The sequence below is a fragment of the Quercus lobata genome, chromosome 5 (assembly GCF_001633185.2).
Source record: "Quercus lobata isolate SW786 chromosome 5, ValleyOak3.0 Primary Assembly, whole genome shotgun sequence".
NCBI classification, from domain to species: domain Eukaryota; kingdom Viridiplantae; phylum Streptophyta; class Magnoliopsida; order Fagales; family Fagaceae; genus Quercus; species Quercus lobata.
In genome coordinates this window covers 34,794,022-34,821,973 of record NC_044908.1, presented here as the reverse complement: position 1 = coordinate 34,821,973, position 27,952 = coordinate 34,794,022, and the positions used below count along the sequence as shown (strand labels likewise).

General features: G+C 42.2%; 2 protein-coding genes across 2 annotated transcripts; one reads left to right on the top strand and one right to left on the bottom strand.

Annotated features, from left to right (window-relative positions):
- Positions 1–7,980: 7,980 nt before the first annotated feature.
- LOC115990399 lies at positions 7,981–8,550 on the bottom strand. The gene has a single exon (XM_031114234.1). It carries the CDS (start codon positions 8,548–8,550, stop codon positions 7,981–7,983), a length of 570 nt encoding a protein of 189 aa, XP_030970094.1.
- Positions 8,551–19,442: 10,892 nt separating this feature from the next.
- Positions 19,443–19,928, top strand: LOC115990397. Its single transcript, XM_031114233.1, has one exon. It carries the CDS (start codon positions 19,443–19,445, stop codon positions 19,926–19,928), a length of 486 nt encoding a protein of 161 aa, XP_030970093.1.
- Positions 19,929–27,952: the final 8,024 nt, after the last annotated feature.

The window sequence follows — 27,952 nt, the reverse complement described above, 5'->3', positions numbered from 1 at the left end:
ACTACCCCCTACTCTACATCCTCGTAGTTTTAAACTGATGGGATGTAGAGTTAAGTTTTTTATCGGTCAACTATCTTTTAGTTCATACGAGCGGGAAAATCATTTATGAGTGATTCCTCGAGCCGCCATCCATTTAATGCTTGGACACATGGTGTGCTCCCGTTGACCTCGTTTCTGGACAAAGGCGTCGCCTCGCCTTCTACGCATTCTTCTTCCTATATATAACACGCATCCTTCCCCTCATTTCTCTATTTCAACCTTGCTGATATTTCAAGAGAGAGCTCGTCGTCTTTGCTTTTGCTGATCCGTCACCTGCTGCTAACACCATCACTTTCCAGGCCGTCTTCTCATCCAAGACTTATTTACTTGTAAGTTCTTTTTCCTTCTTTTTTTGCATTTTTGCTCTAGCTAAACAATTTCGTAGTGAGGACGTTAGTTTAGGTACTTAGAATGGATCCGTCACTTGTAGGTAGTCAGATATCAAGTGACGCGTCGAGTGACCAGTCGTCAGTCCGCGATGGAGCGGGCTACGACGAAGTTTTTGGCTCAGGTCAAGAGTCCAACGTCTTTTCTGAGTCGTCAGGAAGGGAAACGTCAGCCCAGTCTCCTAGTGATGACGTGGAAGACTATGTTGAGGTAGTTGGAGAGAAAACATTAGGTGAGGTTGAAGGAGAGCGGGAGAGTGATGGAGATGAGGAGGAGGATGATGGTGACGAGGAGTCCTATGAAGAGGCTTCAGTAAGTCCCAGAGGAAACTGTCCCATCATCCTTCTCGAGGATTGGGCCATCAACAAGTTTTTGCCCAAAATGAGTGAGAAGGTTTTCACAGAATTACGTACCCGTTTTCAAATCCCAGACCACATTTCAATCCGTCTCCCTAGGAAAAAGGAAAAGTGCTATATAGGGAGGACTGCAGACGTTGGCATGTATGACGCCATGCTTTCTGTCGGATTGAGGCTGCCACTGACAGCTTTACATCGTTAGCTTGTTGACTTTATGGGGATATCCATTAGCCAGATTGCCCCCAATGCTTGGAGGACTTTTATTGGGGTTGAGGTTTTGTGGAGCCATCTAAGCGGTGGGAACTCTAGACGAGTTCTTCTATTGCTACAAGCTCCGTCAGATTGCTTCGTCCAATGGGACTTACCATTTCTCCATCAGGGAAAAGGACTTAAGGCTTGTATTTGACATGCCAGATTCCAACAGAAGTTGGAAAAATAGATATTTTTTCCTTGAGGGATCTGACTGGTTATGCCGTCCAGAGGAGTGGGCTACCATGCCTCGTGGTTTTGATAATACCTGGGCATTAGTTAAACCCTCAGGTTTTGACAGCATTTGATTTATCGTCAGCTTTTTATCCTTTTATTACTCCATTTAGTTAGTTTTTTTTTTTTTTTAATTTTTTTTTAATTTTTTTTATTTTTTTAACGTCTTCACTTTTGTCTCTTCAGCTTGTAGCCATCCACATATAACTGCCGAGCAAGAGGTGTTCATTCGTCTGGTTCTTGAAATCCTTTTTGAGGAGTGAAAGTGTAGGGATTTAATTACCCTAGACACTCTTCATTTATACTGTGGGGGTCCGAGCCATCAGCTGAAGCTCGCAGATTGGATGATTTCTCTCGCCGACGTGAGTAAACTCTTTATTTCTTCTGTCAGTTTACCCATCCCGTCTGTTGTAATAATTGTTAGTTACTTTGTGCAGAGATAGAATCTGCTAGGCAAAGGGTGAGGGTTGCTGTAGCCTGCAAAAAAGAGGAAAAGAAAGCAAAGGAGACAGAGGGGGGAACTTCGTCAACCCCCAAGACCGTCACCAAGACTTCAAAAAGGAAACCTGATGGGAGTGACGGCCGTCCGTCCAAGAAGGCTGCTGTCACTCCTAGGGACATTTCTCTAGAGGGGAAATCTTCCCTTAAGCCAAGTCACGGTACGGGCAACAGGGTAATGACTTCCTCGGGTCCCGTCATCGAGGGCCCTTGTTACCTCCTAACCCATAAGAACTATGTTGTCAGGGAAGTTGGGTCCTTCATAAAGCCGACGGATATAGGGCCTTGCGACTTGTTGGGGACGGAGGACTTAGGGGTGTCAGCTCTTTTTGATCTTACTAGGGTATGCTCGCTCCCTCTAGTCAAGTTGGTTTCATTTCGTTTTGATTTACTTTGATTGACGCCTGTGTTCTTTTTTCAGGCCTTGGTGTGCGTCAAGGCCTTTCAGGATCGTTGTGTTACCAAGGAGGGGGTCGTTACTTGGGTTAGGAAACATAATGCAAATTTGATGAATGAGCAAGGGCAATACAAGGAGGCTGTCCGCACGCTAAATAATGAGCTGAAGGAAGTCAGGGGGAAGCTGGAGGAGGCTGACTGTCAGAGGGAAAAGCTGCAGCAGGAGGTGACGGCTCTGAGTAAAAGGGTGGAGACGGCTGGGACTAACGCTGTTCAAGAATTTAAGGCGTCGCAATCATTCATTGACTCTTGTGCTAAGTATTATGGCACTGGGTTTGATGATTGCCTCAAACAAGTTGCGTCAGTTTTCCCAGAGCTGGACTTATCCGGAATTACAATGGACAACGAAGGTGACGGCTCCCCTGAGTCCAATCTTCCTCCCAAGGATGACAGTGTCGTTGTTCTCGCCCAACTTGCTGCCAATCCTCCTCCTACTCCTGCTTCCAACCCTCCAATTGTGCTCGTAGATGTTGAAAATCAGAAAGATGACGGGAACCCTGCTGATGCTCCTGCTACTTAGTTTTTTTTATGTGTATTGCAATTATTTTGCAAACAACCGTTTAATGTGTATTTCAATTATTTTGTAAACAATTGTTTAAGTGCCCCTTTGGTTTTTGGGCTTTTATTTGTATATAGTTTATTTTGTTATGTGGCATGTTATTCCTGTCGTTATTTTAATTTTAATCAGTGATTGTGTTGGACAAATTCGTCGGCTTGTAATCCCGTCTATTTTGGGAAAGCCGTCAGCTTTTTGAGGGTGGACTTGTTTAAAAAATCTGTTGATATGTGTGACTTATGAACCCGTCCATCTCATCCTTTTGAGTTTGATAAGCTCGTCGGTTTTACGAGCTTTACCTCTGGGCATTTGATTATATTGCTAACCTTATAACCTCGCTCGTTTTGTAAGGAACGTTATTTTTTCTAGGCCCGTTAGCTTTATAGTTTTATCCATGTCAAGTGTTAAATGATTCCATCGTTTTTAGTAGCTCGTCGGCTTTACAGCCTCATCCATCAATCGCCATTATTTTTTCAAGCTCACTTACTTTAATGAGACCGTCGACTTTCTAACTTCCAGTCATTTTATGGACTTAATGTAAGCCTGTCAGTTTTATGTTGTGATGGTCTCATCCATTTGGTGGGACCGTCAGTTTTTTAGCTTCCGTCCATACGATGGACTTAATGACTTTTCATTTTTGTAGGCCTGTTGGTTTTATAACCTTGTCCATGTAATAGTCTCATCCATTTGGTGAGACCATCGGCTTTTTTGCTTCTATCCATATTATGGACTTAGTGTAAGCCCGTCGGTTTTATGTTATGATGGTCTCATCCATTTGGTGGGACCGTTAGCTTTTTAGCTTCCGTCTTAATGGCCTTTCATTTTTGTAGGCCCGTTGGTTTTATAACCTTGTCCATGTAATAGTCTCATCTATTTGGTAAGACCGTTGGCTTTTTTGCTTCTGTACATATTATGGACTTAGCCATCTACTTTAGTCGTCCACTGTTGTGAACTTAGTCGTCCACTTTCGTGAACTTCAAACTGTCCATTATTGTGGACTTAGCCGTTTACTTTAATCGTTCACTTTTGTGAACTTAGTCGTCCACTTTTGTGAACTTCAAACTGTCCATTCTTGTGGACTTGTAAAATGGAAACTTCAGTAATTTTTGAATAAACTCCTCTTATTGCCATGCATTCGTAAATAAAAGTAGTACAAAAATCAAATCCTGCCCTTTGGGCTTAAAATGAAAAGGAAGTATTGTTGCGAAATCTAAAGTAAATGATAAAATTGAGGAGTATAACTAAAATTTTCTGTAGTGAACTCGTAAATAAAAAAAAAAAAAAAACGGGAGGGTTGGTCTTCATGTTGCCATCTTTACTGGTAATACTTCCGTAAGTGCTCGGTATTCCACGGATGTGGCAACTTCTGTCCATCTAACATCTCCAGGTGGTAAGTGCCTTTCCTCTGCCATGCCTTGACTCGGTAAGGTCCTTCCCAATTGGGGTCGAGCTTCCCTTAGGTAATGTCTCTAGCGGCACCCATGACTTTCCTAAGAACGAGATCTCCAACCTGGAAATCTCTGTGTCAGACCCGGGAGTTGTAATGCTTGACCATGCGGTCTTGGTACCTTGCGAGCCTTTGTTCTGCCGTTGCTCTAACTTCGTCCACTAGGTCAAGCTGTAGTCGCATGGCCTCGTCGTTCTTGCTTTCGTCATGGTTTTGTACCCTGTAGCTTGTAAGTCCAATTTCGGCCAGGATGACTGCCTTGCTCCCGTATGTTAGTTGAAACGGTGTTTCTCCTGTGGGCGTCCTTGCCGTGGTCCTGTATGCCCATAGTATACTTGGTAGTTCTTCAGGCCATATACCCTTCGCCCCTTCGAGCCGAGTCTTGATAATTTTGAGCAAGGATCAGTTCGTGACTTGGACCTACCTGTTAGCCTGAGGGTGAGTGGGGGAAGAGTAGTGGTTTCGTATCCCTAACTACGAGCAAAAGTCCAGGAAGGAGTCATCGAATTACTTCCCGTTATTCGAGACTAAGACTCTTGGGATGCCAAACCTGCATACAATGCATTTCCAGACGAAACTCCGCACATTCTTCTCCGTAATGGTGGCCAAGGCTTCAGCTTCCACTCACTTTGTAAAGTAGTCAATGCCTACTACCAGGAATTTCAACTGTCGTAATGCTGTAGGGAATGGTCCCATAATATCTAATTCCCATTGAGCGAATGGCCATGGGGCCATCATCGGGGTCAACTCTTCGGTTGGTTGCCTAGTAATATTGTTGAACCTTTGGCATTTGTCGCAGATCTTGACATAAGCTTCTGCATCTTTTTGCATGGTGGGCCAATAGTACCCTACTTGCACGAGTTTGTGTACTAGTAACCTTGACCCCGAATGGTTTTTACAAATCCCCTCGTATACCTCCCTCATGACGTAGTCTGCCTCTTCTGTACCTAAGCATCTCAGATATGGACGGGAGAAGCCTCTTTTGTACAGGACATCTTTTATCAAGACGAATCTCGCCGCTTGGACCTTTAGCTTCCTTGCAGCCTCCTTTCCATCTGGCAAGACCCCGTTTTTTAAGTATGAAACTAACGGTGTGGTCCAGTTACTTTCAGAACCTATCTCTTGTATGTCGGTGGAATCTATTAGTGGAGAAAGCTGAACAAAAGAGAGTACATTACCAGGGATGATCATATGTTCTGCTGAAGTGGCTTTGGCAAGACGGTCAGCTTGCTCATTTTCTCCTCTAGGGATTTGGATGATTTTGGCCTCTAGGTCGTCTACTCTTGTCCTTTACTGCGACTCTCACTTGGTTAGCAACGACCTGAGAGTCGCAGTAAACGACTACGCTCGCTGCTCCTGCTGCTTTGGTGAGGTCGAGGCCTGCTATTAACGCTTCGCACTCGACTTCATTATTGGTGGTAGGGAAGTCGAGACGGACCATACATTCAACCATATCTCCTTTGGGCGACAGTAGTACGATGTCGGCCCCCCCAGCTTGTCTGTTGGATGATTCGTCTGTATATATGCTCCACTGAGGGGACTCTTTTGCCCCCTTGTCTTCGTCGTGAGTGAATTCTGCTATGAAGTCCATGACGACATGTCCTTTGATGGCGGTCTGTGGGCAGTACTGGATATCAAACTCGCTCAACTCTATAGCTCATAATGGTAGTCGTCTCGCAGCTTTAGGATTGCTCATCGCCCATCGCAAGGGTTTGTGGGTTAGAATGTTCACCGTATGGGCTTGAAAGTGTGGCTTGAGCTTACGAGCTGCCGTAACTAATGCAAAGGCAAGTTTCTCCATAGGTGGGTATCTTTCTTCGACACCACGAAGCGCTCGGCTCGCGTAGTATATGGGCTTTTGTACTTTTTCTTCTTCTCTAACTAAGGTAGCGCTGATGGCTGCGGGGGAAACATCCAAATAGAGGAAAAGCTCTTCTCCTGGCTATGATGGGCTTAGCAGCGGTGGGGAGGAGAGATAAGCCTTTAACTCCTCGAATGACTGCTGACATTCGGCAGTCCACTCAAATGATCTCTTCAGCGTGCGAAAGAAGGGCAAACACTTATCTGTTGTCCTCGACACGAACCTATTTAGTGCTGCTATTTTTCCGTTGAGTCTTTGTACTTCCTTCACATTTCTTGGCGGTGCCATCTCCATAATGGCCCGGATCTGGTCTGGGTTGGCCTCGATCCCCCTTTGAGACACCATAAATCCTAGGAATTTTCCCACTGTCACTCTGGAGGCGCATTTTCCCGGATTGAGCTTTATGTTGTAAGAATGAAGGGTGTCGAATGTTTCCTTCAGGTCCGCCAGGTGATCTTCCTTCCTTCGGCTTTTTACTAGCATGTTGTCAACGTAAACTTAGATATTCCTCCCAATTTGCTACGCGAACATTTTGTTCATAAGCCTCTGGTACGTTGCGCCTTCATTCTTTAGGCTGAAGGGAAGAGGCCTTGACTGGTTACGAACGAAGTTTTCTCCTTATTAGCTTCGTGCATTTGGATTTGGTTGTAACTCGAGAAAGCGTCTATAAAGCTTAACAGCTGGTGCCGAGCAGTAGAGTCTACTAGAACGTCAACCTTTGGGAGGGGATAGCTGTCTTTGGGGTAGGCCATGTTAAGGCCAGTGAAGTCCATGCACATCCGCCACTTCCCGCTAGCTTTCTTGATCATTACTACGTTCACTAGCCAATCGGGGTAGTAAACTTCCCTAATAAAACTTGCCTCTTGTAGTTTGCGGACTTCTTCTGCTATGGTCTGATCTTGCTCCGGGGCAAACACCCTCTTCTTCTATCGAATGGGCGGGAAGGAGGGTGATACATTCAGCCTATATACCATGACTGAAGGGTCTATCCTTGGCATGTCTTCGTAGCTCCAGGCGAATACGTCCCTATTACTTCTGAGAAAGGTCGTGAGTGTTTGATGGAGCTCGAGACTAGCGAGGGTTCCAATTTTGGTTGTTCGGTCGAGATTGGAGTCGTTGAGAAGTATTTCTTCAAGCTTATCTACCAGCTCTGCCGTCACACGGTGTTCCTCTATGCTCATAGCTTGGAGGTGGTCATCCATTTCCATCATGGCTACGTAGCATTCGCGTGCAACCAGCTGATTTTGTGTAGCTCTCCCACTCCATACTCGGTAGGAAACTTAATCATTAGGTGGTAGGTTGAGGTTGCAGCCTTCCACGAATTGAGAGTGGGTCATCCGATGATAGCATTGTAGGCAGATGAGCAGTCGACTACTAGGAATATCACATCCTTGGTGATTTGTTGAGAGTAGTCACCTACCGTGACGGATAATCTGACCATGCCTAAGGGGAACACCCTTGTTCCTCCAAAGCCGACGAGTGGGGTGTTTGTTGGAATCAATCATTCCCTGTCGATCCCCATCTGCTGGAACGCTGGGTAGTATAGGATATCGGCCGAGCTGCCATTGTCGACTAGCACCCGGTGCATGTTGTAGTCCTCTACCCGAATGCTTACAACGAGCGCGTCATCATGCGAGTGGTGAAGCCAACGTGCATCTTCTTCTAAGAATCCAATGACAGGGCCTTCTGTTATCCCTATCTTTGGCACAGTGCCCGTCAGCTGGACGCTTTGGACCATCTTGAGGTAAGTCTTACGGGCCTTCTTTGACAACCCAGTAGTTACTGTTCCCCCTATGATCATCTTGATGTCTCCTATGGGGGGCCTAGGGTGCTCATTATCTTGTTGGCGAGGTTGCTCTTGAGGAGATGGATCCGTTCTTTCCTTTCTAACGAACTTCTACAATTTCCCTTGCTTGATAAAGGCCTCAATATGCTGCTTTAGGTCGTAACAATCGACCGTGTCATGACCGTGGTCACGGTGGAAGCGGCAATATTTGTCCCTTGATCGTTTGTTAGGATCTCCTTTCAGCTTTCTGGGGTAGGTCAGGGCCTCCTCGTCCTTTATTTGCATTAGGACTTGGTCTATTAGGGTAGTTAACGGGGTGAAGGTGGTGAACCTTCCTCTCGGGGGCCTAGAGTGCCTTTCATCCCTTCGGTCTCCTGTTCTTGCATTCTTTCGCCCTTGGTCATGCCATGTGTCTTCTTGTCTCTCCCTTTTCTTGGGCTTTTCCTCTCGAGCTAGCAGCGTGTCCTCAGCAGTCATGTACTTGGTGGCCCTGTAAAGTACTTTTGACATGGTCTTGGGGTTGTTCTTGTATAGGGAGAACAAAAACTTTCCCTTCCGTAACCCATTCGTGAAGGCCACCATAAATATCTTGTCGTCGGCTTCGTCGATCGAGAGTGCTTCCTTATTGAAGCGGGATATGTAGGATCTCAGCGCCTCATCCTCTCGCTGCTTGATGCTCATCAAGCAAGCCGTAGATCTTTTATACCTATGTCCCCCGATGAGTAGTAAACTAAGCGCTCAGCTCTTTGAAAGTGCTAATGGAGCTAGGCGTCAAGCGACTGAACCAAATTCTTGCTGCACCCTTCAGTGTTGTGGGGAAGGCCTTACACATGATTTCATCAGCTACTCCTTAAAGGTACATCAAGGTCTTAAAGGTCTCTAGGTGATCTAGAGGGTCCTTCACTTCGTCGTAGCTATCTATCTGTGGCATGTGAAACTTATGCTGTAGGGGGAAATAATTGACAGAGGCAGTGAACGGTGAGTCTATTCGGTTAAAGAGATTGTCAAGATCGCTGGAAACACGTCCCTTAAGGGCGTTCATCATAACTTCCATCTGCTCCTTTATAGCCTGTATCTCCACGGCAACTGGCAGCGGAGTTACATCCGTGAGGGATGGGAGGCTTACATTTTGTCACTCCAATCTGCTTGGGGCATTACTACCCTTCGATCCCTTTTGATCTCGTCACTCGGCGCTAGTATCTTCCTGGTCCTCTTCCTGATTACCGTGTCCTGCCTTCCGTCGTAGCTGTTCTTCCAAAATCTGGTTTTGCTTAATAAGACGCTCCATGGTTGCGGCCAGAGTCTACACTTGTCTCTCAAAAGCAGATGGTCGCGGCTCTTCTTCGTGAACATTGTTGGTGGTCGCCATTGATCAAGTAAGTACCATGCAACTCTTTTTCCGGGAAGCGCTTATTGTGACTTATGAATTCAGTCAAACAAATGTTTCCCACAAATGGCGCCAACTGATGATGCCGAAAAAGTCACTAGTAAGCCACTGGTACTTGCACACTCGAGATAGCACCTGCACAACACAAAAGAGAAGACCTTGCAGAGAGCATCAGTGTGGTGCCGGCCAAGTACCCTCCGAAGGTCAAGTTAGAACTTCTTACAACTCTAGAATGCTAGAGAGGGGTGAATTATGCGTACCTTGGCTAGTGAGGGTATTGGGGCTTTTATAGTAGTAAAGGGTTGATATCTCTTCCTTGGTGCAGAAGTCTTTTTCTTATAGGAGTCTTCTTGGGCGTATTTGGCGGGATCCTTTCCTTATAGGGATCCTTTGAGTAGCATTAAACGTGGAAGGCAAGGTATATCCTCATATATGCAATCGTGGGTAGCAAGTAAACATGCATCAGGGTCGTCAGCTTATTTATTTCCTTCAGCCTTACTGGCGTCAGTTTTGTCGATGTCGTCAGCCTTCAGATGTGTCTTGCAGACTTCCCTCATTCCCTCAATCTAGAACATCAGTCGTTGACTACTACATGAGGAAGTTAACGCTTGTAACTGTACCCATCAGTTTATGCTTGATGGCTTATCTAAAACCGTCAGCTTTATGCCTTGTATGAATAAGTACTATTTTTATCCCTATCAGTTTCTTTTACTATTGCGTATTTATCTTATCATAATTTCATTTATCTGTATTTTTCAATTTGCTAGTATGAAAACGACTAACGTGAATGAAGGGAGATCATAAAATGCATTTTGTCGGGGGTAATTCGTGAAAGTGCCATAAAAAAGAAGGAAAGTTAGTCCAAACATTCATCAGGGTTCTTTAAAATGTGATAAAATGAGAGAGTCAAATCTAAAAGTTCATTCAAAGAAGGTTATTAACTACATTGCAAACCATGTTTTGGCTACAATAACGGAGGAAGATGGTTTTAAATGGTACTTGACTTGATTTTATGGTTGGCCGGAGGCATAACAAATGGAAAAATCATGGAGATTATTGGAAGAAGACATTCGTGGTTGGACCTTGGCTGGTCATAGGGGATTTTAATGTTTTCCTACATGCCTCGGAAAAGAAAAGTAGAAGACCACCACAAGCATCATAGGTTGAAGCTTTTAGGGAAGCTATGGAATCTTGCCAACTTCAAGTCCTTTGATTCAGGGGATATCTTTTTACTTGGAATAATAAGAGACCTGGGGAAGCAAACATGAAGATCCGACTGGATAGAGGCATGGCTAATAAAGAGTGGTTAGTGAAATTTCAAATGAGTACAATTACCAATTTATCATCACATGCATTGGACCACTTACCAATTATGCTACAAGTTCAGTCATTTTGTCAACAAAGGCATAGGCATGAGAGGTGATTTAAATTTGAGGATTCATGGTTGCTTTGGAATGATTGTGAAGCCGTAGTAAAGGAGGCATGGGGTAAAGATGGTGATAGTACACATGGGTTGGTCTCAATCAAGGAGAAAATAAAAACATGTGGAGAGGAACTCATGAATTAGGGCTCGATAAGAACAGATCCAAATGCAACTACCATTAAAGAGATTCAAAAAAGGCTTGATAGATTGCATGAAGCCGAGACCACAGAGGATAGTAAAGCCGAGTAACTGGATTTGAGTAAAAGAATGGATGAGCTTCTACAAAAGCATGAAATTTAATGGGCTCAACGGTCCAGAATTTCATGGTTGAAACATGGGGACAAGAATACTAAGTTTTTTCACTCCAAAACAACACAAAGGAGGAGGAAAAATCATATACGGGGTATTCAAAATGTACAAGGGCAATGGGTGGAGGATTTAGAGGAGGTGGTTGAAGTAGCTTCAGTCTACTTTGACAATCTTTTTTGTGTAGGAGCGGGTGATCAAATGGAGGAGTGCCTGAATGCTATTCCAAGCATGGTGATTGCAAACATGTAAGAGGTCCTGTCTAGTGACTTTACTACTGAAGAAATCAAGGTGGCCTTGTTCCAAATGGGACCTACAAAGGCTCCAGGACCTGATGGTATGCATGCCCTTTTCTATCAAAAATTCTGGCATGTAGTGGGTGATGATGTGGTTTCTGCTGTTTTGGATTTCTTAAATAATGGTAACATTTGACTTGAAATAAATTATACAAACATTTTTTTTTATCCCTAAAGTGAAAAATCCAGAGAAAATGTTTGAATCCCACATTCACTGCCCAACGATTTGAAGCGCCGGGAAAAAAAACGCTGGGATAGGTATTTTGACCTTATCCCAACGCTTTTTGGGGCTATCCCAGCATTTTTGAAAACGCTGGGATAACCCCATTTTTTTGTAGTGAAGGGACATTGGCATTGAAGTTAGACATTAGCAAGGCTTATGACCAGGTCGAATGGCAATTTCTATAAGGGATTATGGAAAAGATGGGCTTCCCAGCTGTGTGGATAGAAAGGGTGATGAGTTGTGTTATTACACCATCCTTCTCTATTTTCGTGAATGGACAACCTTATGTTATGATACATCCATCTAGAGGAATACGCCAAGGAGATCCTTTGTCACCGTATCTATTTCTTTTATGTACAGAAGGTTTCACTGCTCTTTTGGCAATCAAAATTGGAAGGGAGGATATGGGGAGTGTTAATTTGTAGAGGAGCACCCAGAGTTACTAATTTACTGTTTGCAGATGATTTTTTGTTGTTTTGTCAGGAAATTTATACTTAAGGGGAGGCTGTAGCGAAGATCCTTCAAACTTATGCAAAGGCTTTAGGGCAAAGCATAAATTTGGAAAAGTCTTCAACTTATTTCAGTAGCAATACAACAGGGATCGAGAGACAACAGATTTTGCAAATTTTGGGGGTCAAGGAGGTGGGGAATTTTGAATCTTATCTAGGGCTGCCAACCTTGATTGGACGGGCTAAGTATCATACCTTTTCATATTTGAAGGACATAATGTGGAAGAAACTGCAAGGGTGGAAAGGCATGTTGTTATCCAGAGCTGGAAAAGAGATTCTCATAAAGGCAGTGGCTTAATATATATCCACATACACAATGAGTGTATTCCAACTTCCTTTGAAATTATGTGATGAATTGGACACTTTGTGTGCTAAATTTTGGTGGGGACAGTTAGGCAATGAAAGGAAAATTCATTACAAAAGTTGGGACAAATTGTCAACTTCAAAAATGGAGGGAGGAATGGCATTTTGAGACTTAAGAGCATTTGATTTAGCTATGTTGGCTAAACAAGGTTGGAGAATGATTCAATGCATTAATTCATTGCTATACAAGTGCTTCAGAGCAAGGTATTTCCCTCAGTCTTCTTTCCTTGATGTTGTAGAATCATCAAGTTGCTCATATGTTTGGAGAAGTTTGATGGTAGCTTTACCTATTCTCAAATCTGGTTACTGCTGGAGAGTAGGCAATGGTTGTTCAATCAGTGTATTAGGGGATAGGTGGATCCGAAACCGCCCAACAAACAAAGTTCTCCATCCAATCCACGATCACTTTGATGAGCTAGCTATTTTAGAATTGATCAACCCAGAGCTGCATGTATGGAGAAGTGAGTTGATTATGTCTACATTCCACAGGGAGGATGCCGAAGCAATTTGTAGAATTCCACTTAGCCAAAGAAATGTCTCTAATTCCATAATCTGGATTTACAATACAAATGGGAAGTTTACTGTTAAATCGGCCTATAAGGTTGAAAGGAAGATTCAGAGATGTGGAGATCAGGCAGAAAGTTCAAGTGGCTACGCTGGGAAAAAGGTTTAGGCTGCATTAGGGAAGTTCTGACTCCCAAATAAAATCAAAGTCTTCGGCTAGAGGGCATGCCATGACATCTTGCCCACTTGCTTCAACCTATCAAGAAGAAAGATTATTAGTGAGAAAATATGTCCTATATGTCCCAGGGAATCAGAATTAACCATCCACGCATTATGGGAGTGTGTTGTAGTGCAAGACATCTGGGCAGGGAGCATCACGAAACTGTAGAAAGGGTGTCAAGGACAACCAGATATGATACATCTCATGGAGTACTTGTTGGACAGATTAATGGCTGAAGAGCTGGAGCTGTTCTAGATTCAGGCATGGATCATATGGAATCAGCGTAATTGTGTGGTGCATGGAGGTAAACTGAGGGATCCAACTAGTCTAAACAAGAGAGCAAAAGAGTATCTTGAGGAGTACAAAAGATCCCAGACTCAACTGACAGTAAGCCCGGCGTTGCAACCCAGTAGTGAAGTTTGGCAACTACCTCCACCATTTGCCTACAAGCTTAATTTTGATGTGGCGATCTTTTCAAGATTGAATAGATCTGAATTTGGAGCGATAGTCTGTAATGACAAGGGTGAGGTCATGGGGGCAATGACTGCCAGTGGGTCGAAGGTGAGTACAAGTGATGAAGCAAAAATGCTTGCATGTAGAAGAGCCCTTGAATTTGTTGTGGATGCTGGTTTCTCAATGCTGATTATTAAGGGAGATAATGTCAACGTGATACAAGCCATCTCCTCACCAGTGGTTAACCATTCGTTGCTAGGTAATGTGGTGGATGATATTCACCATTTGATTCATGGTTTACAATGGGTTAGTATTTGCTGCACTAGGAGGGGTGGAAATAAGGTTGCACATGTTCTTGCACAACATGCTAGGAATACTTTAGATGATGATTTGTATTGGATGGAGGATTCCCCTCCACCAGTAATGGAAGCTTTGTATCTAGACGCTTTATTATTATGAATGAATGAATGATCCTTTCTCAAAAAAAGAAAAAGAAAAAAAAAAAAGAATAGAGGTTGGCGCATCACAAAAACAAACCCAAATTGCCAAACAACTAAAGTGAATAATACATTATATATTTGAAATATTTTACACAGAAGGAATGAAAATTTGAGAGAGGTGACTAGGGGGAGAGATAAAGAGAGCTCTATTGTGCTGTTACGTTCACATCAAGCCCTTAGTATCTCTTAAGTTGCTGAGAGAACTTTTGTGTAGTGAGTGTAGTGTGTAAAGTCCATATTTTTAGGTTGGCAACCATGAACAAATTGTAACCTTAAAACTTAGTTTGTCTAGTTGTTAGTTTAGAGATATTCAGAAACAAGACAAATGAAGTTTTGTACAATTGAAGACTCAAGAAAGTAGGAAAAGATAAGTGCATAAAAAGTCTCACGTATCTCGATAGATCAAGATTCATGCACATATGAATTCTCACTTTCTTTCTCAGCTATTGGACCTAGGGTTTTGATGGATCTTAAGTATATAAATACAAACCCTAGAGCACGTTTTTACACATACATGAGGGCAGTGTTTTGTACACAGATTTGGAGTTTTCCAAACACTTTTGAAGCTACAACTAGAGACCTTGTGCAATCAACAGATCTGAATATAAAGTAACGTTGTTGCAATCAAATCAACCACAACTGATGATCTAAACCTTTGAGTGGAGTCTCAAAATTCTCTCTCTCTCTCTCTCTAGTAAAGTTGTTGTTGTTGTTGTTGTTGTTGTTTTTTGTTTTTTTTTTTTTGTTTTTTTTGGTAATCTTTGTGGGTAAGATTATAGGGATGGGTTAGTTCTCTAATAACTATACCCATCCCACCCCTTTTATTATCTTGTAAACATCATTTCCATATATATAAAATTATTCTTTTATCTTGCTTGTTGTTAATAGTAGCTTTATTTTCCTATACTCTTGTACATATTGTGTATATATCTCTTTCTTTATTTCTATGTTTATATTATTGTTGTTGGGATTTGCTATTGGGTTTGTTCTCCCTAGATGGGTATTGGACCATCTCCTAAGCCATGTATGGAAAGTAGGGGGAAAAAAATCTCATCCCACCTAGGCATCTAGGAATTTTAATATTATTATTTTTAATTTATGTCATCTCATTTACTTTCAAAGCAATCTCAATCCCCTTTTAATTTATGTTATCCCATTTACTTTCAAGAAATCCTCATCTCCTATTATTTTATGTCATCCCATCTACTTTCAAGCAATCCCAATCCCCTTGTAATTTATGTCATCCCATTTATTTTCAAGCAACCCCCATCCCCTTTTATTTTATGTCATCCCATTTACTTTTTTTTTTTGATACAAGATATAAATTCTACTCTAACCTAATCTAAGTGTATATGTGTGTGTGAAACTCCCTCCTAGAGACTTGAACCCTGGCCCTTTCCCCCCACACCCCATAAGCACTTATACTTGTGGAGTGACCATTGCACCAGAGGTGTCTGGTGGTCATTTACTTTCAAACAATCCACATTCTCTTTTATTTTATATCATCCCTTTAATTTCTTGCACATTCCCACTCCCCCTTTTACTCTATTCCCACACACACACACACACACACACCCACACCCACCTAAATGAAAATTTTTTTTTCTATTATCTCTCAAATAGAGCACAATATGGGTATAACTAACACACACACACACACACACACACACACACACACACACACACACACACACACACACACACACACACACACACACACACACCTAAATGAAAATTTTTTTTTTTCTATTATTTCTCAAATAGAGCACAATATGGGTATGTCTCATAAGAATGATGATGGTTTAGAACTCTCATTTCTTTATGATGAAGAATCCATAAGGCTTGAACCTAAATGAAAATTTTTTTTTCTATTATTTCTCAAATAGAGCACAATATGGGTATGTCTCATAAGAATGATGATGGTTTAGAACTCCCATTTCTTTATGATGAAGAATCCATAAGGCTTGAAAGAGATTAAAACCTATTTAAGGGAGAAACAAAATAAAAAAGAAACCTTTTTTTAATGAACCTTTACAACATTTCAACTCTTTACATTCTTGTCATTTAAATTTCAGCTCTTTATTTACTTGCAATTTAAATTTTTGCACTTATTTTTCTTGCTATTTAAATTCCTGCACTTTATTTTCCTTATAATTTATTTTCTGCACTTTATTATTTTCAATTTATTTATTTTTTCTTTCCCGCCTCTTTCTTTCTAAAAAAAAAAAATTTAAGTTTTTCAAATAAATAGAGTCTTTTTAAAAGAAGTGTTTTTCCTTGTTTCTTCTTAAAAGTTTTCAAAAAAAAAAAAAAAAAAAAATTCTTAAAAGCTTTTCCTTTCTAAGAGATTTTTCACAACAAAAACTTTTTTTAAAATAATTTCTCTCTACTAAAAAAAAAAAAAGATTTCACAATAAAAAAAATCTTTTTTTTTTAAAAAGGATAACCCGAAACTTTTTTTTTTCTTTCAAGAAAATAAACCCGTTTTCAAAATATAAAATCTGTTTTCAAAATAAAATAAATCTGTTTTCAAAATATAAAATATGTTTAAAAAAATTTGTTTTCAAACTAAAAAAAAAATCTGTTTTTAAAAACTGTTTTCAAAATAAAAAAAAATCTGCTTTCAACAACTGTTTTCAAAATAAAAAAAAAATCTGCTTTCAACAACTGTTTTTCAAAACCAAAAAAATCTGTTTTCAATAACTGTTTTTAAAATAAAAAAAATCTGTTTTCAAAAAAAGGGGAAAACCCGAAACTTAAAAAAAATGACATAAATGTTTTCAAAAGAAAACGTTTTAAAAATAAAATTTTTTCAAAGCATGTTTTTCTGTATACAAAAGATTGTTTCAAAAATGTTTTTCTACATACAAAAAATGTCTTCAAAAAATAATTAATATGTTTTACCACATTGGTTTTTCCCACAAAAAATCTTTTTTTTTTCCTTCTTAAAAAAAAAAAAAAACTAAAAAAAATCTTTCAAAGAAAAAGTGTTTTTACTACGTTATAAAAAAAAAGAAAAAAAAAAGAGGTCTCTTTTACCAGGTTTGTTTTCCTTTAAAAAAAAAAAAATAATAAACAAGAGTTTCTAAAAAAAAAAAAAAAAAAAACATTTTTCAAGACTTTTCAATAAAATATCTTCTAAAAAAAAATGTGATTTTTCAAAATAATAAAAGCTAACATTGTAACTTTTTATTCACTTTTATTTCAAGCATTTTCTCATAATAGTTGTAGTTTGAGGATTTTTATTCAAGGCTCATTCTCTTAAGTCTCTGAACACCCTATAAGCTAACATTGTCCATAATATTTCTTGGCACTAATGAGTTTCCTTTGTCATCTTTTGCATGATTAAAATGAGAAAATGGTGGGTGATAACAAGGTACTACTCTTCCAACCCTCTCTTCTTCTTATGTTTTGATTTGTTTTTGTATAAAATTTAGTATTCACATGCTAGGTATATAGTAAATAAATACTCCCATACTATTGTTTAATATACTTGCAAGCTTCTTTCACATGTTACTTATGTATATACCTCACATGTATTGATTGTATATATTCTTTGGAGTTAATATTCACATTGTTGTGGGGACCACAATTTGACTTCCTACAACCACTCTAAAAACAGGTCCGCGTGGCGTGATGTCGGATGCCATAAAAGATTTTAGTGTGTCTTCCTCATAACCAATTGGTTTTAAGGTGGAATGGCACAGCTCACAATCTGACAGATGGTATCAGAGCCAAGGTCGTGGGTTCGAGTCATAGGAGTGTCATTGTGAGAGAGGGATTGTTGGGGGGACCACAATTTGACTTCCTACAACTACTCAAAAAACAGGCTCGTGTGACGTGATGTCGAATGCCATAAAAGATTTTAGTGTGTCTTCCTCATCATTAATTGGTTTTGAGGTGAAATGGCACAGCTCACGGTCCGATACATATGTTAGCTATACATAAATATTTACTCACATGTGTGTGTGCATATATATATATATATATTGTTTGCAAAATCTTTTCAAAAAAATCAAAATGTCAAGTGTACGACACCGAGGTGCCCGGATCTAGTTGGGCCTTGGATTCAGGCCCAACAACATGGTCCACACCTCTAATCTCTTTCTACTCTACCCTCACAAACTACAAGCCTAAGTTTCATCATCTGACCATTGCTCGGCATAACGTTCCTGTATAATAAAGAGAGACCAAGATCCGAACACACCATAACATGGTTGGCAATTTCCAGGAGACATCACTATCGAGCATTCTTACTTAAGTTGGAACCAAGTTCCAAGGCCACATTCGTCACATTCCACCCCCTACCTAACCACCTACTTACAACTGATGATATCGGACCCCCAATTGCATTAACTATAGTTGTAATCATAGTCTCCCCACTAATCTAGAGTTATAAATATAAGAAGATGGAAAGGAAAAAGGGGTTGTTGAGAGGTTTACAAAAAAGAAAAAAGAAAAAAAAGAAAGTAGAGAGAAACAGTGATCCAGAAAGAGAGAGGATAAACTATGTTGAGTCTCTGTGCCGAGAACGACCCAAAGTAGGAAATCTTAAGGCCATCTTATAAGTAAGTTACGAGCCCAAGTGAGGTCTAGCCCAATAGCCTCATTTTCGACATGTACAATTGGTGCCCACCGTGGGGCTATCTTACAAAGCTATGGTTCGACTGAGACTTACGCACGAGAAATGTCAGAAGGGTGTTCGGGAGGCCAAGCCGAGAGCGGATCTGTAGGATCTTCTTGGGACTCCACATGGTGAGAAAGAAGGCAGAAAAGGCGTGAGGATAGGGAGCGTGAGCGTGGAGAAGAAAAATCTAGCCTGCGGGAGGGGTCAGACCAGATACACTGAAAAATGTCGGGTGCTTCGAGGAATGAGCAACATGATGAGAGAGACTAAGAGCTGGAGCAGTTGCGCAGACTGGTGAGGGATTTAGAGTTGGAGGTAAGGGGTTGGCGCCAGAGAAGGGATCGAGACAACCGAGAAAGGAGGGATGGTAGTGTGGGAGATCTAGGCGAGGAGAGATCCAGCCAGTCCAGTTCCCACCAACGCCGGGATCATTCCCTTTCCTGAGAATCACATCGACGTAGGAATCGCTCACACTCCTGAGAGTCGCGTCAATGCCGGGACCGTTTGTGTTCGTGCGGATACGCCGATTGTGGTTCGGATTCCCTAGAGGAACGGCAGCCTTACAATGTTGCCATGGACGCAATGAGCCGGGCCTTATGAAGAGCTACTCGGTTGCCATTCTCAAATGAAATTGAACGAGGCCCTATGCTGAGCCGATTTACGCGGCCACCATTTAACTCCTACGATGGGAAAACGGACCCGGTAGAGCACGTCAGTCATTATATCCATATGATGTCTTTGCATACACACAACGATGCGCTGATGTGTAAGGTGTTTCCCTCAAGTCTTGGTTCCACAGCTTTGAGATGGTTTAATGGATTCCGAAAAGGTTCCATTCACAGTTTTGCTGAGTTGATCCAAGAGTTTGGCACTCGAGTCGTAACGTGCAGCCAGGTGCCACAACCAGTGGATGCACTGCTATCCATAAAGATGAGGGTCGGTGAAACCCTTCGGAGTTATGCCAGTCAGTATTGGGAGCTATACAATGAAATCAGTGGGGGTAATGAGAAGATTGTAACAAGCACTTTCAGGATGGGGCTGCTCGAGGACTCTGAACTATGGGAGTCATTGACGAAAAGACCTCTCGAGGATATGAGGAAACTTATGAGGCGTATTGAGGAGTATAAACGTCTCGAGGATGATCAGCTGCAGAATAAGGGTAAGGCCCCATTATTGAATAGCTCCCGACAGAGCGTTTTTCCCATGAGACCGAGGAAGGATTTCAGGATGCAGGAACCAGAAGCATAAATGGGAGGGGTGAATGTAGCATTCAAAGAGCCGGTACATAAGATGTTAGACCGGATTAAGAATGAATCGTTCTTCAGATGGCCGAACAAGATGGGGGGTAACCCATCTCAGAGAAATCAAAACTTATATTGCACATACCACAGAGATAAAAGGCACACCACTGAGCAGTGCCGAGTATTAAAAGATCATCTAGGGCAACTAGTGAAGGCAGAATATTTGAAAGAGTTTGTAGTGGATTCCGGAAGCCGGGATGTCGGTCATGGTGCCCAGCAAAAAGGGAACCCCTTCCCACCACCATTGGGGGTGATCGAGGTCATAAATGTTGCTTTAAGGGGTGTGACTATAACCAGAAGAGGAGTATTGACAGTGGTGCCCACAGAAACTTGCACTGAAAAAAAACCACCTGAAAAGAGGATGAAAGTTGGCTAGCTAGAAATTTCTTTTGACGAGGAAGATCTAGAGGGAACGATTCAACCGCACGATGATGTGTTGGTAGTAACAGCGCGGATAAGTGGCTTCTTAGTGAAAAAGGGTGATGATAGACCAAGGAAGCAGAGCTGACATAATGTACCCAGATCTATTTGAGGGGCTTGGATTAAAAAATCAGGACTTGATGAAGTATGATATACCGTTGGTCTCATTTGATGGGAGAGTGGTGATTCCCGAGGGTCAAATTTCCCTTTCGGTGAATATGGAGGGTAAGGAAGTGATAATGACCTTCATAGTAGTTAGATCGTTCTCTCCATACACGGAAATCCTAGGAAGGCCGTGGATTCACGCTATGAGGGCTGTTCCATCCACCCTACATGTGAAAGTTAAATTTCCTATCGAGAATGGAGTTGCTGTAGTATGAGGAAACCAGCAAGTGGCTAGGCAATGCCTGGTCACTGCGATCAGGTGGAAGGGCAAGCAGGTTGATCAAAAGGAAACCACCGAAAGAGCATCTTCATAGAAATTACAGAAGCCCTGAGAATAAGTGGGGGCGAGTTGTGCTGAGGAGCTGTTGAAGGTTAAAATCTTTCCAGAAACTGACAGGTATTTTCAAATAGGGACAAGTATGAAGGACCAGGATAAGGTAGAAATGTTGTTATTCCTTTTGCAGAATGTGGATGTCTTTGCATGGAGTCCGTACGAAGTGCCCGGGGTAGACCCTGAGTTCAATGTCCATAAGCTCAATGTGGACCCGTCATTTCCCCCGCGAAGCATAAGCCGAGAAGAGTGGCGAAAGAGCATGTTGACGCAATTAAGTTGGAAGTCTAGAGGCTGAAGGAAGCTGGGTTGATAAGAGAAATCTTCTTCTCGGAATGGCTAGCAAACACCATGGTAGTGAAGAAGAAGAATGGCAAGTGGAGGGTTTGTGTGGACTTCACAGACTTAAACTGGGCATGCTCGAAAGATCCGTTCCCAATGCTGAAGATTGTTCAATTGGTAGATGCCACATACGGACACCCAAGGATGAGCTTCTTGGATGCCTTTCAGGGGTATCATCAAGGCAATCTGAGGACTGAGAAAAAACAACATTCATCTCCCCGAATGCAAACTATCACTATAACATGATGCCATTTGGATTGAAAAACGTTGGAGCCACGTACCAACGGATGATGACAAGGATGTTCCGAGATAAAATTGGGTGTACGGTAGAAGTATACATCGATGATATGGTAGTCAAGAGTAAATAGGAAGCACGACATGTAGAAGATCTTCGGGGAGTGTTTGGGGTGCTCCGGCAACATAAGTTGCGCCTAAATGCTGAGAAGTGCACTTTTGGTATGGGGCCTGGTAAGTTCTTGGGGTATTTGATCACTAATCGGGGAATAGAGGCCAATCCCAATCAGATCGAAGTCATAAATCGCCTCAGGCCATTGAGCAATCCAAAAGAAGTGCAAGAATTGACTGGGATGTTAGCCGCACTTAACCGGTTTATTTCCAAATTTGCTGACTGCTGTAGACCATTCTATCAGCTTCTAAGGAAGTGGAAGGGATTTCAGTGGGATAAGGAGTGTGATAAATCCTTTCGAGGTTTAAAGGAGTATCTAACGCAAGCGCTTATGTTAACGGCCCCAGATTCCGATGAAGATTTATTCATGTATCTCTCAGTGTCCGATCATGCCATAAGTGCTGTGCTGCTGAGAGACCAAGGAATACGGCAACCAGTGTATTACATAAGCAAAACCTTGGTTAATGCCGAGACAAGATACTTGCCTTTGGAAAAGTTAGTGTTGGCCCTGGTGCACGCCACGAGGAAGCTGCCACATTATTTTCAGCCCCATACTGTATTCGTCCTGACTGAGTATCTTTTACAGTCGTTGTTAAAAAGGTCAGACTTCACGGGCTGAATAGCTAAGTGGGCCGAATAGCTAAGTGGGGGACTTGGCTAGGTTCCTTCGACATACGGTATAGACCACGAAGCACGATAAAAGGTTAGGTCCTTGCTGATTTCGTTGCGGAATTCTCCCTTCGGAATGATGGGAAGATGATCTGTAATGTAGAGAATCGCCCGTGGAAGGTGTTTGTGGATGGCGTTTCGAGTGCTATGGGGGCCGGAGCCGGAATTGTTGTAATTATTCCGGAGGGGATACAACTGGAGCATTCCTTCAGATTGGGGTTTAAAGCCTCTAATAACGAGGCTGAGTATGAGGCCTTTCTTACCGAATTGAGGATTGTTTTATGCCTGGGCGCACGGGATGTGGAGATTTATTCTGATTCTCGGCTGGTTGTGTATCAGATCTAGGGAAGTTTTGAAGCTCAGGATTCTCGAATGAAAGCCAATTTGAGTGTAGTGAAGCAAATCATTAACAAGTTCAGAACGATGAAGGTGCCCCAAGTCGGCCGGGGACAAAATAGACATGCTGACTTACTAGCCACGTTAGCCTCGTCAATGACCGAGGAGGTTCCTTGGATGATTAAAGTAGAGCTTATAAGGGAGCCAAGTATTGGTATGACAGATAATTGCATCACGACTGGGGTCGGCGTTGCCAGAATTTCAACAACCAGGTCATGCTGGATGGACTTGATTATTGACTTCTTGGCCGAGGATCAAGTTCCAGATGGCGAAAAAGAGGCCAAAAAGATTCGTCTGGTGGCTTCTTGGTATTGGCTGTAAGCAGATCGCAAGTTATACCAGAGGTCTTTTGGAGGACCGTACCTTTCATGCTTACACTCCGAGAAAGTAAATGAGCTTCTGTCCGAGTTGCACAACGGAATGGGTGGTAGTCATGTAGGGGGGCGTTCATTAGCACACAAAGCTATTACTTAAGGGTTTTGGTGGCCGCAGATGCAGAAGGATGCAGCGGAATATGTGCGGAAATGTGAAAAATGCCAAAAACACGCTCCCCTGATCCACCAGCTAGCAGGTCATTTAAATCTCGTCAATAGTCCATGGTCGTTTGCACAATGGGGGCTAGATATTCTCGGCCCATTCCCCCGAGCAACAGGTAACCACCGGTTCGTGTTGGTGGCGGTTGATTATTTCACGAAATGGGCGGAAGCCGAGGCCCTGGCAACTATCCGAGATGTAGACGTCAAGAAATTTGTGTGGAAGAACATAGTCACGAGATTTGGGGTGCCAGACTCATTGATATCAGACAATGGGCTACAATTTGACAGCAAAGCTTTCCAAACCTTTTGCAGTTATCTCGGCATCAAGAATAGGTATTCTACTTCGGCGTATCTCTAAAGTAACGGGCCAAGTTAAGGCGACTAACAAGACCATTTTGAATGGGCTGAAAATGAGGTTGGACGGGGCAAAAAGGAGGTGGGTCGAGAAACTACCTAACGCTTTATAGGCTTACCATACAACACCCAGAAGGTCTACAGGGGAGACTCTATTCTCTTTAACGTATGGTGCGGAAGCTGTGATACCGGCCGAGGTAAACTTATGCAGTGCACGGGTTGCAGGATTTGATCCTGTCCAGAATGATGGTTTAATGCTGGAACACTTGGATTGGCTGGAAGAGTGTCGAGAAGCAGCAACAATATGGTTAGCGGAATACTAGCAGAGACTTGCCCAACGATACAACCAAGATGGAAAAGCTAGGGAATTCAGATCTAGAGACTTGGTACTGAGAAAAGTTGTGGGGGAACATGTGGGATGCAAGTGCTGGGAAGTTAGCTCAAACTTAGGAGGGGTTCTATAGAGTTACTGCCATTGCAGGTGCGGGAGCATACTATTTAGAAGACCTTGACGAGAGGCCACTTCCCCGGCCATGGAATGTCCTCAACCTTAAGAAGTTTTACCACTGACCATTCTTGCATGGAAATGTAAGTCCGAACACTGTACACCACTCTAGTCAATATGATGATAATGTTCTTTGTTGCAGTTATATTCAATTTCATTATTGCACATTTAGTATTAATTAATTGCGTATTTAGTATTAATGGATCACGTTAAGGACAGAAACCTTATTCTCAGTTTGATCAATATCACCGAGCAGGTGGAAACCTTATGCTAAAAATTCCTAAGGATAGAAACCTCATTCTCAATTCAGTTAATACCACCGAGCATGTGGAAACCTTATACCAGAGTATGTGGAAGCTTGCTGTTTATCTTCTCAAGAAGGCAAATATGTGTTGTGTAAAACACCCAATATTTGGGGGCTTGATTTATCCCACCATACAAATCATCCCCGGCCATGCATGTAAGAAGATAAGTGGCAACAACAAAAAAGGGAGGAAGGTAACAACACAGAACAAAGTAATAGCCAAGCATTCACGAACACGATCAAAGCAAACATATGGTGAATAAACCATCATCCAAATAAAGTTAACAGAAAAATAAAATCAATGTTTCATCGCCAAACCCGGCAACTACATATGGGTCATCCCTGAGAAATAAAGAAATTGTTCAGTCACCATAGCTTGGTGACATGGGCAAATTTACTAGAAAGGAAATAGTATTGGAAGACAATAAAAATAAATAAAGGCAATAAAGAGTCGGTTCGGCAATTAGGTTGATGGAACGGAGGCTCAGATCTGGTCGGCTGCGTCGTTCTGTTGCTGGTCGACCACGGGAGAAAGTAGATCCCTATTGGGCTGATCTTGAGCACGGGGGATGTTGGTGGCTTCTGTCTCATCTAACTCCACATGAGCATCAATCTGTTCCACTAGTTCCCTCATGCTTGCTGTTTCCTCCTTGTCAATAGGCACTAAGGGATTCTGCGCGGTAGGGGTTGAGCTTGGGAAGAGTATTTGACCGGGATCTCTCAGAGGGGAGTCCTTAGAGACCCCCAAAATCTGCAAGGCAGCAAACCATCCGGTCTCAAAACCCAACCTTCGAGCTTGATTCACAACTGGCTTATCGAAATTCTCGGCATCAGCGAACCCTTCTTTATACCATTTTTCCTTATAAGCCTCCAAAGTCGCTCTCAGGTCTGTAAGTTCCTCGGCTTGAGCAGTGTTCAAACTGATTGCCTCGGCTAGCTTAAGGTCCGTCTCGTTCTGCTTGGCCAAGAGTTCCACGAACCTTTTCTCCGCCATTGCCCTGGCCTTCTCCGCGGCAGCAGCTTGTTTCTTGGCAGTATCAGCAGCCTTTATTTTTTCCTTAGCTGTTTTAATAGCTGTCTTCCTTGCAGCCCTTTCTTGGTCAGCATCCTCGGCAAGTTCCTTTGCGCAACCATCTAGGATGTGGGCCAGTTGAGCTGCTTGACAAAGCAACAAGAATTAGTACGACAATGAATTGAAAGGTAAACGAAAGATAATGAATGGGTAAAGGACAATAAAGAATTAGTAGGTGAAGTGTTACCGCGATAGTATGCCATTGCAGCCTCCGTCCCATAGACTCCTCCGACCCTTCTTCGAAGGCATGCACGTCCTTAGGCAGAAGGAGGCCCTGCGTCAGAGTCTGAGCAATGCGGCCCCCTTCACCTTTCTCCCAGATCTACACACAAGCGCTTGCAGGAAGTGGCTTGCCGTCCAACAGAAACTTGGGTTTCCACGCTTGTGCGGCTTGGGGGGAGGATGCTACGCTCGGCCTGACCTGGGTTTGTGGCTCCTGAATAACAATGTTGCCGGATGGTCGGGGAAGGGTCCTGGTTGCTGTATCTCCTGGGCCAGTAAAAGTTTGCTTGGCAACTCATTGCCTCTTCCGGACCCGTTTGGTCTGAGGGGGTGGCTGTTACACAGCTTGCCTCGCGTCAGGCACGAAACGGCCTATAGTCATAGCCCTCCGGGTCAACATATCTTTGCTAAGGTAGGGCTCGATATCTGAAAGGTCTGTTATGTCAACAACAAATTGCTCGGCTTCCTCTACGGGAGCCTCGGGTTCAACAGGTTCCTCGAGCTGTGCAGGTTCTTCTTGGATGGGAGCTTCTTCTTGGACAGGTTTGTGGGCGAGCTCTTGGAGACGTCGGACACACGCTTCGCCGACTAGTCCCGTAATGGTGCAAGCTCGTCCGAGCAAGTGTATTGCCTACCCAGTTCCCTAGCTTTACCAACTGTAAACTTCGGAGGAAGAAAATTCGCGTGCCGAACGTCTATGTATGACAAATGGGGGCTGTCAACCAAAAGTGCTTGTTTGAAGGACTGTGAGGTAGAATAATCCGGTTCAACCCCGAGAATTAAATGTGATGCTCGGAGCTGTCCGTCCCAATGAACGTATATGTCAGACCGGAGAATAAAATTCAGTCCCTGACGTGAACTGTCTTGACATCCGGGACAAACACTTTACCCTCTGCAAAGAGAATATATATATATATATATATATATACACATTCATACAAGAAAATGAGATACAATGTTAGTGACAAAAAGATAAAACTACCACAAGTAGAAAGACGGTTAAGTTAGAGATCGGTATGAACCCACTTCACGCCGTGAGAGGGGGTAGGGAATTTCTCTAGCAAACCAATTGCCGCGCACTCGGACGAACTCCCCTGCTGAGTTTCTATTTGAATCAGGTAGGCATGATATCAGCCGTACTCGTGTATCTCTAGTTTTTAAGTAATAATTGGTATTCTTATTCCCACAAAGACTGTACATGTGGTTTATATCATGGTGGTCCAATTGTAAATCAAATGTATGGTTCAACCTACTGACACAACTAACTACCCGGTAAAAATTGGGTGGGAGGTGGTCAGGGCACAACCCATAATACCTAAGTGTGCTAACTAAAAGAGGGTTCACTGGAAACCTAACCCCGCCTTCTAGGATCGCCGTTAGGGGGAATAAGCTATCATTTCAAAATTTTTGTTGCAATAGAGTACAAAAATAGTTGGTATCAAGTTATTGTAACTATTCTTCATTTTAAATTTTTGCAACAAATTTTCCAATGTAGTAAAGTATTAAAACTTCTATTGCAACCAAAAATTATAAGCTATTGCAACTAAATATTGTTGATGCTATGATTTGTCATTTTAAGTTACTATTGCAACAACTTTTAACTTATTTCACACCCCAAAGTATTTGGTTTTAAATTGAACATTTTCAAAAGTAATGCTATAGAAATAACATATTTCATAAATTATTTATAACAAATTGATGATAGGTCTTTATTGATTCTTAAGAGTGACATTACTTTATTATCTACTGTTGACAACTTGTTGCATCAAAAATTTTGAAATATTTGATGAGTTACTCATGTGAATTGGACCCAAGGCTTACCCATTTGGTGAAATGTTACTATTTACAATATACATACATACATACATATATATATATATATATGTATGTATAACTTTTTGGATAGGAAGCTTGAAATTTTATTCCACTAGAGATGAAAACAGTACAACTTGAACTAGATAGGGCTTAATCATACAAGGGTTTTCCTTTCCTCAATCCAACTACATAGCTCGATATACCTTTAGCATTTTGAGCTAGATAATGAGTAGTTTCATTAGAGTACTAGCATCAGGTGTGCTAAATACCAAAAAACCCTCTCACATTAGATATTCCAAATGCAAATTTTTTTAGCATAGATGAATAGTATTGTTCCAAATTTGGAATGGTACGGAAGGAATGCTAATTTTTTTTCCCATTTTTTATTCTACTTTTTGTACAAATTTTTTTTCTCGCTTTCTCTCTCCCGTTTG

Bases quoted from the DNA above. Each gene is read 5' to 3' on its own strand.
- LOC115990397 (XM_031114233.1), top strand. From the start codon at position 19,443: ATGTGTAAGGTGTTTCCCTCAAGTCTTGGTTCCACAGCTTTGAGATGG.
- LOC115990399 (XM_031114234.1), bottom strand. From the start codon at position 8,550: ATGAGCATCAAGCAGCGAGAGGATGAGGCGCTGAGATCCTACATATCC.